This window comes from Mustelus asterias, chromosome 10, assembly GCF_964213995.1.
Source record: "Mustelus asterias chromosome 10, sMusAst1.hap1.1, whole genome shotgun sequence".
NCBI classification, from domain to species: Eukaryota; Metazoa; Chordata; class Chondrichthyes; order Carcharhiniformes; family Triakidae; genus Mustelus; species Mustelus asterias.
Window position 1 is genome coordinate 85,771,423 of NC_135810.1, and position 20,957 is coordinate 85,792,379.

Genomic DNA, 20,957 nt, shown 5'->3' on the forward strand with positions numbered 1-20,957 from the left:
TATCAATTTGGCATAACTATAGGGTTCGTGGTGGGAGATACAGGAAGGATATCAGAGGTAGGTTCTTTACGCAGAGAGTGGTTGGGGTGTGGAATGGACTGCCTGCAGTGATAGTGGAGTCAGACACTTTAGGAACATTTAAGCGGTTATTGGATAGGCACATGGAGCACACCAGGATGATAGGGAGTGGGATAGCTTGATCTTGGTTTCAGATAAAGCTCGGCACAACATCGTGGGCCGAAGGGCCTGTTCTGTGCTGTACTGTTCTATGTTCTATGTATCCATGTTGCAACTGTCCCTTTTATTCCAAGAGCTCTAATTTTGCTCTCTTCTGTTGTGCAGCACTTCATCAAATACCTATTAGAAGTCCATGTACACCATATCAACAGTGTTACCCTCATCAATTCTCTCTGTTACCTCATCAAAAAACTCAAGCAAGTTAATTAAACACAATTTTGCCTTAATATATCCATGCTAGCTTTCATTAATTAAGATGTGAAGATGCCGGCGTTGGACTGGGGTAAGCACAGTAAGAAGTCTCACAACACCAGGTTAAAGTCCAACAGGTTTATTTGGTAGCATGAGCTTTCGGAGCACTGCTCCTTCATCAGTGCTCACCTGATGAAGGAGCAGTGCTCCGAAAGCTCGTGCTACCAAATAAACTTGTTGGACTTTAACCTGGTGTTGTGAAACTTCTTACTGTTCATTAATTAAGCCATCCAAATGACTATTAATTCTGTTCCAAATTATCGTTTCCAGCTTTAATGGGTCATTCTCTGTCATTTCCACCACCTTCAGAGAGAGATTGAATAGGTTGGGACTTTATTCCCTGGAGCGTAGAAGATTGAGGGGAGATTTGATAGAGGTGTATAAGATTTTGATGGGTATAGATAGAGTGAATGCAAGCAGGCTTTTTCCGCTGAGGCTAGGGGAGAAAAAAACCAGAGGGCATGGGTTAAGGAGAAAAGTTTAAAGGGAATATTAGGGGGGGCTTCTTCATGCAGAGAGTGGTGGGTGTGTGGAATGAGCTGCCGGATAAAGTGGTAAATGCGGGGTCACTTTTAATATTTAAGGAAAACTTGGACGGGTTCATGGATGAGAGGGGTGTGGAGGGATATGGTCCAAGTGCAAGTCAGTGGGACTAGGCAAAAAATGGTTCGGCACAGACAAGAAGGGCCAAAAGGCCTGTTTCTGAGCTGTAATTTTCTATGGTTTCTATGGTTTCAGTGTGATGCCACCCCCAAGCACATCTTCCCATCCCCACCCCTGCCCTCCACTTTTAGAAATCCAAAGGAACCGTTCTCTCTATGACACCCTAGTCTAATCCTCAGTCACTCTAAACAGCCCCTCCTTTTACTAAGTCACTTTTCCAGCCATGTGCAGTGGATGCAACACCTGTCTTTTTACCTCCTCTCTTCTCAGTGTCCAGGGTTTCAAACACTCTTACAAATGAAACAAATGCTGCCAGGCCTGCTGAGTATTTTCAGCATTATCTATTTTAATTCAAACTGATATTCTGCTAAGAATACTAGTACAGCATTGCTCTATTGTGAACTAAATAAACACATGCAAAAAGATCTATAACATTATCAGTACAGGCAACATCTGTAAGTCACTAAAGAAAAATGTTAGAAATTATACAACCAAGACTCACCTTTCTGGTAGTATTTGGAATCATGAGTCCATCTAAATCCAGTACAAAGACCGAAGTCTGTGAGTTTAATGTGTCCATCAAGATCAATCAAGATGTTGTCAGGTTTAATATCCCTGTGAATAAATCCCATTTTGTGGACGCTCTCAATGGCTAAGGTCAATTCCGCAATATAGAACCTTGCCAGTGACTCTGGGAAAACTCCCATTCGTATCAAGAGACTCATCATATCTCCACCTGGGATGTAATCCATCACAAAGTATAAGTTTTCTTTATCTTGGAAAGAATAGTAGAGCTTGACTACCCATTCATTGTCAGCTTCAGCCAGAATATCCCTCTCTGCTTTCACATGAGCCACTTGATTACGACTCAGCACATCCTTTTTCCGTAGGGTTTTCATTGCATATAGAGCATTGGTATCCACTTTTTGAGCCAGGCAGACCTCCCCAAAAGCACCAACTCCCAGTGTCTTAATTTTTACAAATAATGACTTGTCCATTTTTGCTCTTTTCAGTCTGTTGTAATTAGACTCTTTCTGATTAAGCATTTTCCTCATCTGTTCTTGTTCTGCTTCGGATAGGCCTGCCTTTGGAAGTCATGTATCATAAATTAATTGAAAATAGGTTTCAAAAAAACAGTTAAAACAATACAAAAGAGCTATATGATAATTCCTCTACTGAAAACTACAGATATTTCCCTTGATTGCCTACTGGGTGAATGAACAAACCAATATTACAAAGTCAACAACTAGGGAAGTATCCACTTCAACTCCTGGTTTAGGATTTTAGGTGGAGTAACTGTAGAGCTGCTTTAGTATCCCAAGTCTACAGAAGAAAAAATAGCTGCCAAGATTAAAACTCGTGATTGATATTCAGTGACAAACAAAGTGAAATACACTTGTTCTGACTGATGGCCTCTAGTTTTCCCTTCACTATCCTATCAGCAAAGTGGATCCTGGCAATTGGAAAATGAAGTGAAGATTTGTTGCTTTAAATCTCTGCTTCCTTTTGTATTATATGTATTTTCAGGAAGACAGTGGGCAATAGGGATTATCTGGTGCAAGAAACAAAGTGTACATATACCATCACTTTGATATCCATGTCTTTTTACGGAGATTTATGTGTATGATTATCCAATGTGATCAACTCATATGAAATGAGTTGTTAAGATGAGAATTTACCCCTAAGACTTGTGTGAATAATTTCCAGACCACTTTATTACCATATTTCTGCAATGTATCTTGTTAGGAACATTTGTAGAATTATTACAATACAGTCGCAACAGTGTCACAAAGACATTCTCACTGAGGTTCCCCTTACACTTTGGCTTTTTGAAGGAAAACTAATAGACAGGCTACACCACATATACTCTGGGCCCACTACTGGCCCCACATTAGGATTACAAACATACCTCCATTTATCAGAGGCACAAATGGAAGCTTCAATTAAGCAATGGGTTCCATGACACCTGTGGCAAATACACAAACTCCACCAAAGTTCTGGAAAATGCCCAATATGTCACAATCACCCTCATCTTTTATGCTTTCAGATTGACACTGGAAACATCAGCAATGTGAGCGATATGTAAAGCAACGTACCCGTGGGATAAATTATAACAGCAAGAGAGGGTTATAAATTTTACTGATTGACAAATATTCCCGAAGCTCCTATACCATAATTCCCCCCTCATAATTCCTTAGGGAAAGCATCAACTGTTCTGAAAGTGTTGAATGGCAGAGCTCGACTTGCCAAATAGTATACTCCTTGCTCCTATTTCTTGTTTTCTTGGCATGTGGCATGTGGGGTTCCAGGGCAAGTTACCACACACTCCATAGTGGACTACAGTGTTGTGAAACTGAACTGTAAGGTAGGTCCCATGCAGGACGTACCAAAGTCAAGATCTACAGAACATGATTGGCATGGTTACCAATGATCTACCAGCATTTGATGTGGGTGCAAACTAGTCCAATGAACACCAGGTCCTTTTGCCACCACTTATGTTATGTGTGTTATCTAATGGATTTTCTTGTAGTTTACTGTCTAAATCTTCAATGAGGATACATTTGAGCTGGTGTTTATGAAGAATAGAGGAGTTACATTGCCTGAGGATGTGATATTAATTTGAAGATACTTTATAAATACAAGTTGCTGTGTGTTGTGAAGATCAATTGGAACCTGAGTCAGCTTGCTCTTACAAACCTAAAGGAAGAGAAATTATGATGAGCTGCCCTTATATACAACTTTCAGTAGAAAAGGTGATATAACAGTGGCCTGCATTATATGTTTTATAGTCAGAAAATCAATGTGAGAATGAGGTGAGATGAAATAGCAGCCCTGCGCAAGCATGCGTCCTCCTACTTCCCAATACTTGCAGTGCCTGTGCCTTGCGTTCCCAGGATTTCTAAGGGTTTAACATTATAGGTCAACTGCTAGCTAGGAACCTTCCTCCTGTGTAAGCTCTCTGTTAAAATTGTCTTCTTCTGCAAGCAGCGTAGAAAGAACTAAAAATGTCCCATAGTTAAGATAAAAAGCAGTAAGAAACAAGGCCATGATTTTAATTGAGGGAGGGGTGAGTGGGGCGGGGGGGGGGGGGGGGGGGGGGGGGAGTTGTAAATATAGCAGGCCTGAATTTTGCCCAAGCCTGGTATCAATGGTATTGGTGGTTAGAGGAGGAAAGGCTGGCGCACCTCTGCTCCATCTGGCCCATTAGGAAATCTAAAAAGAACTACTCGCCTTTCTTATGTCTACTGCTCCTTTGCACTCATGCAAGGTCAGCATCTGGTGCCAAACATAGCTGACCAGAGTATAAATAAAGGTCTGAATAACATCATCAGAGCTTAACTTCTGAATTCAACATGGTCTTCATTTACCTGGTTCCAGGGTCTCAATGCCTGGTTAGAATGTTAAAATGGTGTACGCAGCAATGATCAGGTGAGGAAGTCCTACGAGGATTTTAATCCTTGAACGCTCCATTTTGTTAGGCATAGGTGGTTAAAACTGGGGTTCTAATATCAGTGTGCAGCGTGATGGTATGTACATACAACAGATAGCTACTTTAGATGGATTCATCTGGGACTAAATATACACTAGACTGTGATTGGAGGAACAGTTGGAAGTAAAAACTAAGGGTGCTAAGTACACTCAGTGCATCATGGGCTTTAATAATTATATTTTTGATCATGGTGCGTTTTCCTAACTTGGTAAAGTTCTAATCTTTCAGCAATGCACATTGTGGAAGTGGCTTTGATACCAATGATCACCTGTTCCCATCTCTTTGAGTAAAGGGCATGTAGAACTCACTGCAAGAGACAATCTCCCCAACTCTGCCTCCCTTTATCACTAATACTCATTCCTCGCATTACTGATTACAAGCTTACCCTCTTTTAAATTTCACAAAACATAATGCCAATCTCTTTAAGATACAGCAAGATATAAAGTGACATCAGAATGGTTGAATAGCATGCTATTACTCATTGTCTAAGAATTCCTTTGTAAACAATTTAGTTAAATTGGGGAAGAAGAGCAAAATTCAATGTGGTTCACCTGCTTAGCTGCAGATGAGCTAATGTCATGGGTTAGCACATCCTTGATTTTGCCACATTCAAAATTGGGCTCTCATCCAAATGACTGACATTCTCTCATAAGTTACATATAATCTAGTGCCAGGAGAATGATCAGCTCTCAGACTTCCATCAGTGTTTACAAGCGGCCAAAAGTAGATGTGCAAGTTTAGCTTGGGCACAAATTTCATGTTGATTATTCCCTATAAGCACATTGTAGGCTTCAGTTCATTACATTCATCCAAAATGACATTTATGATAGGAACAGTGGCACAGTAATTAGCACTGCTGCCTCACAGCGCCAGGGATCCGGGTTCGATTCCTGGCTTGGGTCACTATCTGTGTGGAGTTTGCACATTCTCCCCATGTCTGCATGGGTTTCCTCACGGTGCTCCGGTTTCCTCCCATAGTCCAAAAATGTGCGGGTTAGGTGGATTGGCTATGTTAAATTGCCCCTTAGTGTCAAGGGGACTAGCTAAGGTAAATGCATGGGATTATGGGGATAGGGCCTGGGTGGGATTGTGGTCAGTGCAGACCCGATGGGGCGAATGGCCTCCTTCTGCACTGTAGGATTCTATGATTCTATGAACTGATTGAGTGGGGACTCAAATTGCTTCCAACCACTCTGGTTTAGCATACTAGCTTTCAAAGCACTCTCTTGAAGTTCGTCCCTCAAAGAACAGACCCAATAAAGATAAAATTTAATTTGATTTAGTTTGAATAAAGTATATGCATTAAATAGTTCAATTGTACAGACCAGTTACAATTTCACAATGTTAAAAATCAATACCTTTGACATCTCTTGCTCCAACTGAAACCTTCTGTTTAGTTTTTGCTGATACGTTTTCATGATGTTTTCCACATGTTGTTCCATAAAAAACTTAAAAGCAAAAGGGGAGTAACTTTTAATTCTCGATTCCCTTTTCTCTTCATCTTTACTATTTTTGCGAAATGGTACAGGCGATGTTTGAATACGTTTTTTATCCTTTCCCATCTTCTCTGATTTGTTAGGCTTATTATTTTTCTCACTTTTTTCATTGCTACTCTCCTCAGTTTTATTGCATGTCAAACTGTGAACACCACGAATACCTTGCTCTACACCCACGCATAGACAGTTAGTATCAAATTGCTCTGTGTTGTTCTGAAGTAACAAATGCTTTGGATATGGTGGTGGAGGACATCTACGCTCTTTCATAGTGTAATCATCAGGCTCAAGGACATAGTTTGCAGCTCCACCTACTGCCAAGGGTTTTTGCTCCATCATATCATTGTTGTCCGTACCCTGACTCTGTAACCATGCTGGATGTGAAGGTGCCACAGCTGTCTGAGGTTCAGGTCTTGGAACTCGAATGCTCTTCACTGGTTGAAGAATAGGAGTTGATGTTACTGCTGTAATAGTGTTGCTGGTATTTAGGGATGATTCTGTTTTGCTGGTCACAACTTGTCTCATAGATGGCGAAGCCTGCAGTTGATTGTTGAATGAATTGGTTCGGTTTGGAATTTGGGAATCTGGCCTAAGATGGCCAGCTGATCTTGGCAATGTTTCTAGTCCAGTGTTCTGCAAGGAATCCCTCCTTGATGGAGATGGTACTTGCCAATGTTGCATCTGGGCAGGGTTTATATCAAAAATGTCCATGTTCAGGCTATTTCTTGAGGGTGTCATTATACTTGGGGTGAGCTCTGAAAACTCATTTCCAAATGATGAAGCTAAGCTGGATAACATTTGTATTTGAGGAGATGTAGGACTTTGTTGTCTATGATGGGACTGTGGCATGTATAGAACAGTTGGAGGCTGCTGGAAGGTGTGGCCAGGAATGCCTTGCGTAACAGAGCTTTTATTCTGAAGACTTCCATAATTTCCCTCTTGTTGCATCTTGTTTTGGAAAGATGAACTTCTTTGGACAGCATAACCTAAAGAGACACTGCTTTCTCCTTGTGTCATTAAATGCTGCCTCATATAATGTGGATTGCTTGACACCTGAGGGCCTTGCATTGTGATTGATTGACTGCTGTGATTTGAGAGAGTGTAATTAATGATTTGAAGAGGTTGGCCTGTTTCTCCTTTGGCTGAATATGTTTTTTGTTGGTGTTTAATATCACAGGTTGTGGATGGGAATATAACATTAGATGAAGGATTCTGTCCAGCAATTGCAGAGTGAGGTCCTATGGGAGAGCATCTCTGCCCTGGAGTGTTGACAGTCATAGCTTGTCCCGCAGCAACTAAAAAATTCATATTGGGTGCATTTGCATATTGCCGTGATATTTCACTATGCTTATTTCCACTCTCCATTCCAGAATCTGCTACTTCATACATTGGATTACCCATCTGGTGATAGGTGGGCAAAGAGTCATTTGATCCTTCAAAACTTGGCCTACGATCAAGGGAATGTGGTCCAATACCTTTTCCTTAAAATAAACAAATTGGATGACATTATTATCACAATCAATTCCTTACAATTAGCAAAGGCATGAAAATGGCTGAAATAAAATCAAGGCCGCGATTCTCCCATCCCGACCCGCAACTCTTCTGGCAGGTCGGGGTGGGAGATGTGCGTCGCCGGCCTTGTTCCGGGATGTGCGCATGCGCCGGGAACGCATGCACATCTCCCAGAGCTGGAGAACAGTCGCAGGCCAGAACTTGCTGGAAACCGGCGGGAAGACAGGTAAGTAATTTGAATTTTTAAAAATATGTTTTAAATGTATTTTAAATGTAATTATCGGGAACTTACCAGTCCCGATTGAATCTCCCAACCCGCCAGGAGTACTTCATTCCGGTGGGATTTAGAGTAGCTCCCCACGTTAGGGAACTAGCGGGAGACCCCGCCGGAATGAAGGGGGGGCAATCGGAGCCCCCCAGGGGGTAGGGCGGCGGGGGGGTGGTGCCCCCTAGGGCATAGGCACCCTAGCAGTGCCAGCCTGCGCCCTCTGGCAGTGCCCAAGGGGTAAAGTGCCCCATGCCCAGGGGGCACCTTGGCACTGCCCACCAGGTATCAGGCAGTGCCAAGGGGGTGGGGCCTATTGTGGGCAGGGCCTAGGGGTGATCGGTGTGGGTGGGGGTCCCGCTGCCACTCTGCATGGCGATCAGTCTGGGATGGAGGGAGGGCAGCGATTAGAGCGGAGGGTCTGACCCGGAGGGGGGTGGGGTGGACATCAGGGCGCTCAAGGCTGGCCCAGGAATTGTTGTGGGGGCCATGTTTGGACTGTAGGGGGTGCTGGAGGGGCAGCACTGCAGGGGTCCCGGGCTGGCCAGCGATTAAGCTGGCCAGCAAACAAGGAGACTGACAGATCGGGGCCACTGTGCATGCGCAGAGTTCCAGACCTGTCATACTCCGGCGCAAATAGGCCCCGCTCCCTGGGTTTTTGATGAAATTCACGATTGGGACCTCTGCAGTGCACGAATGGGGAGATTAGAGTGAGAAGCTGAACTGACAAAACAGTCGTGATCTAGAACACTTTCCCCACCAATTCAGCACTTTTGGGAGAATGCCCCCCCCCCCCCCCCCAACCCCCAAGTTGCTAGTCTATTTGTATTACCATAAGATGCCTGATGCCCCAAAGGTATTCAGTGAGTTTATTCTGTGAGTAATTGGGTAATACATATCAAGAAAGTCCCAGATTTAATTACCAGTGTCATCTCAGTGGGAGCGGCAGTGGGGTTGTTACAATTAGCCAAAGTGCTCTCAGGACAGGGAACGTTTTGCAGGAGTTCTGATTCTGATTGTTACACAGTAACCCTGCCAGAACTGTGTGTATATGTATGTTAACCTGAGCCATGTTCATATATTTTAGAGCAGAAAAACAGCAACATGAGAGGCCTAACAGCAAGTCAGCCAAGGAATGAATAGAAACTGGGCAAGAATTTACTTTGAAAAGAAGCAAAATTAAGAAGAAAAATTATAATCCAATATGACAAATGTTGTTTTCTTCTGCAAGACACTTTTCCAAATATGAGAGAAAATTATATATTTTAGCATCAATCAGCAGTATCTCAATCTTATCAGAGTGCCATGTGAAACGGTGCCACGCAGTAACATTTTACAGCTCTTCAGAATCCTGGTGCTTAGCAGGGCACAAGTGTTTATCACAAATTCAGGACAAGTTGATCATGATTTTCCCTGCATTAAAATTAATTAATGGAAAGTTGCAAACAGCTTGAAAGACTGACAAGCTTGTGCCAACCTTTTTGACAAGGAATTAATCCCAGTAGAAAATCTGCCCTAAAATTCCAATGGATAGATACAAACAAAACCTTAGAAGCAAAAAGAATCCCACAATTTCTCTGTTTCTTAAGATAAAATATACTTTATGAATGTTCATCCAAAATCCCATAACTGCTGGAATGTGGCTCTCAAGATAATGTAATTATCTGCTCAGTTCCTTCATGCCAATTGTCTTGTCTCCCCTCCTCCCCTTCAAGGTACTGGCTCCTTGTTAGGTTACAGTTCTATAGAGCCATTCTAGTGAACATTTTTTGTGCCTCCCAAACAAATTGGCAGACTACTCAGCTGTGCTCAATCAAGCCTGATCTTGACATCACCCAACACCCACATAGGCAGTTCCTTGAAAGTTTGCCAAAAGGTCTGAGGCAGGAGAAAAATGAGCAAGAGCAGACAAAATCAAACAGTAGAAACTGAAAAAGTGGCATTAGAAAATGACATCAAAAACAACAGAGGGAAGAGCAGAATACCCTGAGTGCTTCAAGACAAGTTATAGATCAAGGATCTGTAAATCTTCTTTGTATGCTTAGTACTTTAGCATTTGATCAATTAGTTTAAGAATGGTGGTAAGAGGGTGAGCATCAGTGAATGCGGTAAAAAGTACCTAAAGTGATGTCACCACAAGGTAAAGAGCAGATTGCTAAATTGGGGTTGAGTGCTTTTTTTGTGCATATCAGGAATAAGCCTTAAGTTTATTTTTAGTCAGTTTAAATAGTGTCTAAAAGAATAGAGGAATGGCAGGACGCCTAAGCCCCATTGAATGCACATGCTGTGTTACACTGGTACTCCAGGACCCTTCTCGGATCTTGGACAACCACCTGTGCAGGAGGCGTCTTTAACTGGAGGAATCTGAACTAAAACAACAGCTGGAGTCACTGCAATGCACTGTGAAGTTGAGAGCTACATGGGTAACACATTTCAGGAGATGGTCATTCTACAGTTTAAGAGGGGCACAGAATGAATAGGTGACCTTCAAAACCTTAGAAGCAAAAAGAATCCCACAATTTCTCTGTTTCTTAAGATAAAATATACTTTATGAATGTTCATCCAAAATCCCATAACTGCTGGAATGTGGCTCTCAAGATAATGTAATTATCTGCTCAGTTCCTTCATGCCAATTGAGCCCTACACACTGGTGAGGGCAATGGTTTCACTGAAGGATACAGCCAGGGCAAAGTTTACAGAGTGAACAGCCAGGGGTTGAGGTCCATACTGTTACCAATGACACAGGTAAAAAGAGCAGCGAGATCCTGCTGGCAAATTGTAGGGAACTTGGATGTGGTCTCTCCAATTACAGCCAAAACAGATAGAATTTCCATTTTTCCTGGCAGTGATCTCCCCCGCACCTATAACATTCATCAGAATTATTGGTTTGTTGACCTGTTTTCTTTTTCTTCTGTTCCCTGCCTTGCTCATTGAGTTTCTGCTCTGTCTCTTCGGTGCACTCAATTCTGCCCTCCCAACTTTCCAAAGCTTTGCGCCATAGTTGATTCACCTCGCCTGTATGCACGCACTGTTAACTCGAGAGTGCCTATTTCTGCACTCGCAATCATCTGAGCTATTTCCATCACTTTCTCTAAGGAAATCTTATTCTCGACTAGTAGCTTTTCTTATATATTTAAGTTATTTATGCCACAAACTAATCTGTCTCGCAGCATGTCCCTTAGCAAAGGTCCAATTTCCTTAGTCTTGATGTGTATGTTGCAATCAACTCCCTTGGATCCCCTACAGCAGAGTTAAACTTAAAATGCTGCATGATGATAGACAGTCTAGGGTTATAATGATCCTTTACTAAAGTTACAAGGTTGTCAAAAGGCTGGAGCTGCAATTTTACCAGCACGCCCACCCGAGGCTCATAAGATCTCGCTGAGGCCAATGGAGAATGCGTTCAGCGAGCCTTGCCCTCCCCAATTCCAGGTAAGGGGTGCTGGTAAAATTCCGGCGTTAGTATCCGGAGTTTCTGGGGATGTTAAATTTCTAATAAAATTATAAGTCAGAGGTCCTCATATCATGAACAGAATGACCTTTTGCTTATCTTCTCCTGTAATTTCATTAGTGGCAAAGAAACAGGAGTTTTTAAATATATATTGAGTTCAGTGTTCAATCTCTGGGTCAAAAGGATCGATATTTCTGAAAAGTGGCATTATTTTTTCTTATTTACTGTTGCTGCAGAGATTTTCTTTATATAATAGGCAGACACTTTTGCCCCTCGATTCCAGGAGCTGGTGACTATAGTCCCGATTTACCTCTTTGCCAATGTAATAATTGCAAGCTCTACAATTACTTGGCAGGTGAAAGTAATTGAATTGTTTATTCAAAGTAAGCTACATACAAGGGAGGACAACGAAAACCTTCTTACTCTTCAACTCTTGAGGGTCAACTGCCAGGGCTCAACAACCACTCTCCAACCACTGCAATGCGAGCTTGGACTTGCACTGTACCACCACAGAACACAAGCTTGGACTCACATCAACCACCGTTCCGTGCTCTTGGACCCACACTCTACTGCCGCTCCGTGCTCTCAAACTCACACTCAAACACCACATATCACACTCTGCCGCACTACAACTGCTACTAAGAGAAGTGAACTAATTCACTGCTGACTAATTCTGGTCATGGACTGAAATCTTGGGCTTGAGATAGGGCTTTACTGCAGAAAGCCAGTATATTTCTTAGTGCTGATCTCAAGGCCAAAGCATGCTAACATATTATCCCCAATCTCATGAATCCTAATTTTATGCAATAATCTCTTGTGTGGCACTTTTTAAAATGCCTTTTGAAAAACCAAATATAGTACTACATCCATTGGTTCTTCTTTGTCTGTGCCACCAGTTGCACAGTTACCTCTTCAATTTATCAAGCATGATTTGCTTTTAGCTAATTCATGTGGCTATGTGCAATCATAGTATGATACTCTTAAGTGCCCCAGTAATAGATATAGCAATTTTTCTACAACTGCAGTTACACTAAATGACCAAAAGTTCCCCTTTTCTCTCTTCTTCTTTCTTAAATAGTAGAATTATGTTTATGAGAATATCAGGGGTGGGATTTTGAACCCACACTCACCGTCCGTGAGATTGATTTTTATTTTTGATTTGATTTATTATAGTCACATGTATTAGCCTACAGTGAAAAGTATTGTTTCTTGTGCGCTATACAGACAAAGCATTCTGTTCGTAGAGAAGGAAATGACAGAGTGCAGAATGTAGTGTTACAGTCATAGCTAGGGTGTACAGAAAGATCAACTTAATGCAAGGTAGGCCCATTCAAAAGTCTGACGGCAGCAGGGAAGAAGCTGTTCTTGAGTCAATTGGTATGTGTCCTCAGACTTTTGTTTCTTTTTCTTGACGGAAGAAGGTGGAAGAGAGAATGCCCAGGGTTCGTGGGGTCCTCAATTATACTGGCTGCTTTGCCAAGACAGCAGAAAGTGTAGACAGAGTCAATGGATGGGAGGGTGGTTTGCATGATGGATTGGGCTACATTCATGACCTTTTGTAGTTTCTTGCAGTCTTGGGCAGAGCAGGAGCCATAACAAGCTGTGATACAATGAGAAAGAATGATTTCTATGATGCATCTGTAAAAGTTGGTGGGAGTCATAGCTGACATGCCCAATTTCCTTAGTCTTCTGAGAAAGTAGAGGCGTTGGTGGGCTTTCTTAACTATAGTGTTGGCATGGGGGAAATATACGCAACGACGAATAGCCTTGAGCCTTGAATTGCCAGCCAGGGCTCAAGATGGGGCAAAATCCAGAAATCATGGATCTCGCCAGCGAGATTACAACTTTTAATTTTTGCTGCCCCTTGCCGGTGACGTAGTCAGGTTCACATTAACAGGCCCCGTTACCATATATTCACACCATGCCGACGTGATGTTACGCAGCACAGTTTACAACAGTTCACCCAGACGTGAACCTGTCGTGGGGATCTCCCCCAGGGACTGAAGGTGAATATAGCTCCCTGGGGAGAGGGACATGGCCAGACATGGAGTTGCCGGCAATGGCTGCTGGGGGGCCGGGGGGGGGGGGGGGGGAGAGTTGCCGGCTGGAGAGGGAGGGGCTGAAAGAGTCCAACATTCAGGGGATGGATGCCAACACTGACTGTTGTGTGTGTGTAGGGGGGATGTTTGGAGGGAAGAGGAGTTTGACGGCACTGACAGTGGGGTGGGAGGTAGGGATCCAATATTCGTAGGGAAGGGGGGGGGGGCAGCTGCTGGCACAGACTGTTGGAGGGAGGGAGCAGTCCGATGTTCAAGGGGAAGCGGCGGGGGGTATGCCGGCAATGATGGTTATGGGAGGGCGGGGGGGTGGTGTCCGACATTTGGGGGGTACTGATACTGACTGTTGGGGGGGGGGGAGGGGGCAAGCAACCATGTGCTGATTCTGATCAGGGGGTGAATGCCGACTTCGATCAGAGAGGTTGGGTAGGGAGGGGGGCAGCCCCTAGACCTCAGTGGTAGGCTGTGGGGGAGGATCATTCATGTCCTGATCGGGACACCCTTTAAACATGGCACCCCGATCTCTGTGCAGCCAGACTTTGCTGCCGTGTTCAGGCTCCGCCCCCCTGCATGTTGGTGTGAAACTCGCCTAGCTGTTTTTCTTTTAAACAGAGTGTGGCAAGAATGTAGAGAAAACTGATCTGTTTCTCTGGAAATAAACATGCTGTTTTTCTTGCCGGAACAAACACTCTACCAAATTCTGGTGAGATCGCCTCCTGGTCTGGGAAATTTTAGTTCTGAGGAAAGATTGTATAAGCTGGTGTTGTCTTTTGTAGAGCAGAAGATGTTAAAATTAATTTAATTGAGGTTTATAGAATCTTGAGGGACCTAGAATGGAAATGGGATCGAACTCTTTCCCTTAGCAGAGAGATCAATAAGCAGGGGACGTACATTTGCAGAAATACACAAGGTTGAGAGAGAGTTGAAGAGAACATATTTTAATCCAAAGGGTGGTCAGGTCTGAAACTCACTGGACAGGATTTTACAGCTCGCTCAAGTGAGACCAGAAGTTCAGGCCTGAAATCAATGGACATTTCCATTGTCTGCCCTTCACCTGCTCCAATTCTGTGGTGAGTTAATGGGGAGATTCCAGCAACAATGTGAAAGAGTGATAGGTGCAGGAACCTGTAACCCATTTAAAAAGTACTTGGGTCTTGCACTTGAGGTGCTAAAGATTACACTGATAACCAATTTATGATTGTCAGTCTGGCTCACAGTGTGGTACTGGGAGAGATTAATACACAGGGTCCTTTCCAAACAGAAAGAACAAATACACACTTTGCACCTGTTTCGGCTGAACAAAATAAGTGATGGCCATTTGCTGGTTCAATCCTCAGGGCAATGCCTTGACCAAAGTCAAGCTGCCTAGTTTCAAACAATGCTTGGCAATTAACTGTCAGTCACTGTTAACTGGTGCATTCTCTATGGCAATGCACTTATCAATCAGAGTCCACTTGCCCACCAATCAGCACTCTTTTTTCATACAGTACAAAGTTGTTGTTTCCCCTCACGTTGATATTCTTGCAATTGTCCTGATGAGAGCAGGATGAAAAGCTTCAATAAAACATTTTTTCAGCAATATTAATTTATTCTAGCTTTTTGAGGAGTAATGGGGAGCCTGTAGATTTGCTGCATTTGGATTTCCAAAAGGCAGTTGATAAGGTGCCATATCAAAGGTTTCTGCACAAGATAAGAGAACATAGTGTAGTGCGTGGCATATTAACATGGATAAGGATTAGTTAGCTAGCAGGAAACAACGATTAGGAATAAATAGATCTTTTCAAGTTGGTAAACTGTAACTAGCGGAGTGCTACAGGGAACAGTGCTAGGGTCTTAAATATTTACAATCAGCATCAATGATTTGGATGATATAAGTTCCAAAGGGGACTTGAAGGGGTAGATACCGGGAGGATGTTTCCACTCGTAAGTAAGACCAGAACCATGGGATTCAGTTCAAGAATAAGAGGAGTCTCTTTTAAGGCAAAGATAAAAAGAATTGTTTTCTCTCAGAAGGTCATTTGCATATGGAATTCACTTTCCTAGAGCGCAGTGGAGACTGGGGCCACGATTCTTCCATTCCGTTGCGCTAAAAAATTAGCGCAGCAGGCCAAGAGATTCTCACTTGTGTACGTGCCCCGCTAGCATCTCCCACCGCTGGATTTTCAGCAACATCAGCTCCACACCGGAAATCGGCAGGGAGGCACCAAGGTCATTTAAATGGACATTTTAATATCATTTTAATGTGATTAGTGGGCCCGGGACTATGTCTCCAGGCCGCTAGCATCTCCCCCCTCTCACACTCGGAGAGCTAGCGGCCCGACCCCGCTGGAGTGAAGGAGGGGCAATCTGGGCTCCCAAAGGATTGGGAGGCAGGGGGCTGCCCCCTGGACATTGGAGGAGGAGGTAAAAAGCCAGGCTGATGCTGCATCTCCTGCACTTGAATGAAAAGGTGCTGTAAAAGGAGAGGGTGTTGGGGGTGACTGGGAGTGGAAGCACATTGATGTTCCTTGCATCCAAAATTACTGTAACCATTCATGATACCTACTGCCGGCTCTTTGGAAGAATAATTACTGATGGTGAAAAATGCCAATAGTGGGCCACCAGTAGAATGGCTTTCTGGATTTCCCACCCATATTTGTCCCAGTTTCACCCAAACCTCGTGGACAAGAAATAGAAAATCATGCCTCGTATTCTCTGCAACTTTCAATATAAAAGATTGAATTATAAAGCAATGTTATCTTTATGTATTTGAAGTAATTTACCTGGTTTACCTGGTGATGTTTGCTTAATCACTCTTACAATCTGTTCAGTCCTAGGGTCCAGATAGCCCATCTTACTTATGAAGTCCAGAGCAGCTTCTATGCTTTTGCTTCCAGTCTGCTTGAGAGCTCGGATTGCCATTTCCTAAAAGCAAAAACAATTTAAGGTGTTGAACTAAAATTATAGCTTTCAGATTATGATGACAAACAGTAATTTTGTTTAGGAAACAGTTACATAACAAAGTGATTATGTAACATGATCAGTTCACGCAGAATGTTCTAGGTAAACTCTCCAGCAGGATAGGATAGTGAAAGGGTGTATTTTGCCTCCTCTTCCTGCTAAAGATATAGCAATTGTTATTTTTAACAACCCTATTAAGTTTTATAATCACATAGTAATGTGATTCTGAGTTGCCAACTGTGGAATTCATAACTCCTGAACTTTTGTAAATCTTTGGTTAGGCCCCAACTAGAGTATTGCCTCTAGTTCTGGTCACCACACTTTAGGAAAGATGTGAAGGTCCCTGAGAGGGTGCAAGGGCGATTTACCAGAATGGTTCCAGGATGGAGGGTTTTAGGTTAGGTTGGAAAGAATCGGATCGCTGTCAATGGAGCAAAGGAGATCTGCCTATTCCATGCACTTCTGGGACACACAAGATACACCTTGGGGTTTTTTCCAACTTTTTTCCTTGTTTTTCACCATCTCTTCTAAAGATCACAGAATTATAGAATACAGCACAGAAAATACGCAGCCTGCTGTCCATGCAGGCAGTCAGCTCTCTCATTATATATTTCCAATTTAATTCCAATTTCCTGCTCTTTTCCCGTGATGCTGAATTTTGATGGTGTACGTTTCCAAGGAATAGAAATCAGTGCTGTATATGCCATGAAAATCCACAGATCTTCCAGTATGCTCCCTCTATATTGTTATGAGCTCAGTGGCGGCCATCATTACTTAAAAAGAAATTCAAACTCCCAGTAATTAACTGAAAGAATTAGGCCACAGGATTTCACATTTAAACAAAAACATTTACTGAAATTAACACTATATTTCATAAACACCGAAAATCTCAACAGGACCTTTCCCATTTTACTTTTATTTCCACCCACCATTTCCCCTATATTTTACAGGATCTTGAAGGTCCTGTGACCACACCCAAGATGGTTTCCTTGTTTTCTTCTGTGCTGTATTCTACAATTCTGTGATCTTTAGACGAGATAGTGAAAAACAAAGAAGAAAGTTGGAAAAAAAAACCAAGGTGTATCTTGTGTGTGCCAGAAGCATACAGAATGGGCACCTTTCAGGATTTTTTGACTCTCCTCAGTGTTCCTGCTATTCTCTGAGCTATGAGATTTCTTAGGGTCCTTCCAAGAGCATTCAGCTGGGCAACCCTCCAACTCTCCTGAAGCAGCTCACAACTGTGGACAACCTAGCACAAGCTTGGACTTCCCTGCTTTCTTGTTCAGTGACTCCAAAATCAGAAAACACCCTTTGTTTCTGACAGCCTTTGTTTCTAGTCAACAACTCCTGGCAGATTTCTCTCTCTGCTTGTCTCAAAGCTGCTTCTAGGCTCCAATCGCAAATGCGACTGTGCCTGTGAGAAATCCCAGAAATAAATCGAAAACAAAAAAACGTATTGGTGTTCGTAATTGTAGATAATTGACTGCATTTTTACCTTGACCGTAGATTTTTGTTTTTTCCTGATCCTATAAATGCAAATATATTTTGAGAACAATTTTTCATGGTCTGGAACAGACTACTAAAGCAATTACTGATTGAAATAGTTCAGTTCTAAGCAGTACAATAGAGGAAGTTGAAATGTAAGAAATTGTATCGCAAACTTGTTGGATGCTTCACTTTTGAACTCCTTTTAGTTTCTGGTTAAAACATAGCACTGGCAAAGGCCTAGAAGTGAACAGTTTTTGTCTGACAGCTTGGTTGGGTAATGGGGAATGATGTGCAGAGTCATAAATTCTTAAATAGCGGAATTATTAATTACATATATATTAAAAAGTGACAAGATTAATTTTAAATAGTTTCATTTTTGTCCTCCAGCCTCCCTCCTCAACTGAAGATGCTAATTCATGCTGGGGTAAAGTTCTAAATTGGGGCGGATTCTCTGGCTGTTCATGTAAACAGGATTCTCTGGTCCTTTTGCAGTGAATGATGATTTGGCTGAATGCCAAATTCTCCATCCTCACTTGCAGCAGCAGCAGGGCTTGAATGACTGAAGAATTCTGGCTCAGATCTCCAGTACCACACTTAAGTACCTATTCTTCATGTGCAATAACAGAATGAGTGAAACAAGCAGACTGACTATGCAAGGCACCACTGGCAAATCCAGTGCAACTCCCCTACTCAAATTCTATGAATAGCCATTTCACTGCACATTGGACAACAACAAGGGGCAGGAAAATTGGGGGATTATGTTTCTCTTCATCAATTTTCTTTTTCAAGAGTTGCAGCAGTTCGTTATAAGTTACAATCTGTTAAAATCGTTAAACTGCATAAACATTTGCCTGAGAATTGGTAAACATTCCAACCTCATCTCCTATCTTATAGAATTCCTACAGTGCAGAAGGAGGCCATTCAGTCTGCACCAACTCACTGAAAGAGCATCTTACCCAGGCCCACACCCTATCCCGCGGGGTAACCTCATGCATTTACTATGGCTAATCTACCTAACCTACACATCTTTGGACATGAAGGGGCAATTTAGCATGGCCACTCCAACTAACCTGCACATCTTTGGACTGTGGGAGGAAACTGGAGCACCCGGAGGAAACCTATGCAGACATGGGGAGAACGTGCAAACTCCATGCAGACAGTCACCCAAGGCCAAAATCAAACCAGGGTTCCTGGCGCTGTGAGGCAGCAGTGCCACTGTGCCATCTCAGTCACACATTCCACTTGCAGTCAAATACAAGGCAATTCAGGAGAAATACTGTGTTTGCGTAGAATGAAAGCTGGAAGGAAGCCAAACTTTCTGTACTTCTGTGTACATTTTGCACTCCATTTTCCCTCTGTGTATTCAGCTGTAGCCAGTGACCTCTAATGATTAGATTTATACAACAACATATTCCTGGCAAGGCATGCATTAAATTACCACTTATTTGCACCCAAGCAAAAACAAATTCTACTCTGTACAATTATTGATAATCTTTTTCAAGTGCCATTGTGTAAATTAAAACAAATGCATTAAGAGTCTATTAGCTGCAATATTGAATTATTGAATATACCATCTAATTACAAATATACAATCTAATTACAAAAATATTTTCACCCAAAATATTAATTTAATGGGCAACTGAAATAAAATCTGCTAACTTTAATTAATTTATGACATTCTTTAGTGAATCTTGTATTTGTAAACATGCTTATGCTGTGGAATGAAGCAGCCCCTGTGATACAAGGATGACACGTTCCCATTTTCCATTCTACGTCACCCTATGACCTCAATGAGAGAAAGTGAAAATGCCAAATTAGGGATATTTTCTGTGCTATTTTGAAATTGACCAAACTTATATAACAGAGGAACTTTAGTCACCACACAAAGGAAACCTCATGTTAGCAATCTTGGCTGGATTGAACCAAGCCACCAGAAGTGATAGGTTATTGTCTAACATACTCAGCACTCAGTTTCCCCACATTGCGTTTTTAAAAATTCATTCATGGGATGTGAGCATCACTAGCTGTGCCAGCATTTATTGCCCATCTTTAACTTCCCTTGAACCGCATGGCTTGCTAGGCCCATTACAAAGGGCAGTTAAGAGTCAACCACATTGCTGTGGATCTGGAGTCACGTGTGGGCCAGACCAGGTAAGGAAGGATGGCAGATTTCCATATATTAAAGGGCTTCCCAATCTCCAACAAAAAAAAGACAAAGAGTCTCCCCGCACAAGGAGACTCCTCCCCCCCCCCCCCCCCCCCGACACGCACACAGGAACTCCCTCCCCATGGAGCTCCTCAGAGGGCCTTCCGCTATTGCTCTCACCATTGCCCCCTGGCAGTGTTGGGGCAGTGCCAGGGTGTCAGGAGCATTGCCAAGTTCCTGCCCAGACATATCCCTCTCCCCCACGGGTTATATGTACCTGTGCGCCCCAGTGGGTTCCCTTCACTTGATTCCTGTTTTTTAAAACCTGTTGTGAATCTCGCTGACATGATCCCAATCTGAGGGGATGATATGGCAGGGAAGCCCTTTTATGTTATTATTTATTTAAATGAGGTTCCTAACCTTTCTGGAAGGGAACCTCGTTACGTCACTGGTGGGGGATGGGGAAAATCCGTAAAGGAGATCTCACCAGTGAGATTCTCAATCTTTGACTCTCGCGGGATTTTATGGTTATGTCACGTTTGCACCTGCATTTGCCACAAAAATGTAGAATGGATGTAAATCCTGCTGCAGGGATTACACCAAAGGGTGGCAATCCTATTTGGGGTTGGAGGTTACCCTCTAGTAAAATTCAGCTGCAAACAAGAGGAGTGAAAATCACTCAGTGAACTAAAATAATTACTCGAATCCCTCATACCTGTTTCCAAGTGAGGAAGAAATTTGATTCTGCTGGGATGAGCATAAAGAGAATTACAGGCTTTAACTTTTCATTTGTAGAATCATAGAAACTCTACAGTGCAGAAAGAGGCCATTTGGCCCATCAAGTCTGCACTGACCACAATCCCACCCAGGCCCTACCCCCATATCCCTACATATTTACCCGCTAATCTCTCTAACCTATGCATCTCAGGATGATACAAATCTAAATTGGGATCTGTCATTTCA

At 42.7% G+C, this 20,957-nt stretch overlaps 1 protein-coding gene across 5 annotated transcripts in view; it reads right to left on the minus strand.

Annotated features, from left to right (window-relative positions):
• Positions 1 to 20,957, minus strand: part of lats2 (large tumor suppressor kinase 2) — an 88,364-nt gene that overhangs the window by 36,797 nt on the left and 30,610 nt on the right. For 3 of the 5 annotated variants that reach the window (XM_078222107.1, XM_078222108.1, XM_078222111.1), the window contains exons 3-5: positions 16,183 to 16,324; positions 6,001 to 7,616; positions 1,655 to 2,237 (exon numbers count right to left, since the gene is read on the minus strand). In XM_078222107.1, coding sequence (XP_078078233.1) covers positions 1,655 to 2,237; positions 6,001 to 7,616; positions 16,183 to 16,324 — 2,341 coding nt within the window. The remainder of the gene's footprint in view (positions 1 to 1,654; positions 2,238 to 6,000; positions 7,617 to 16,182; positions 16,325 to 20,957) is intronic. The other 2 variants (XM_078222109.1, XM_078222110.1) reach the window with 1 other exon arrangement.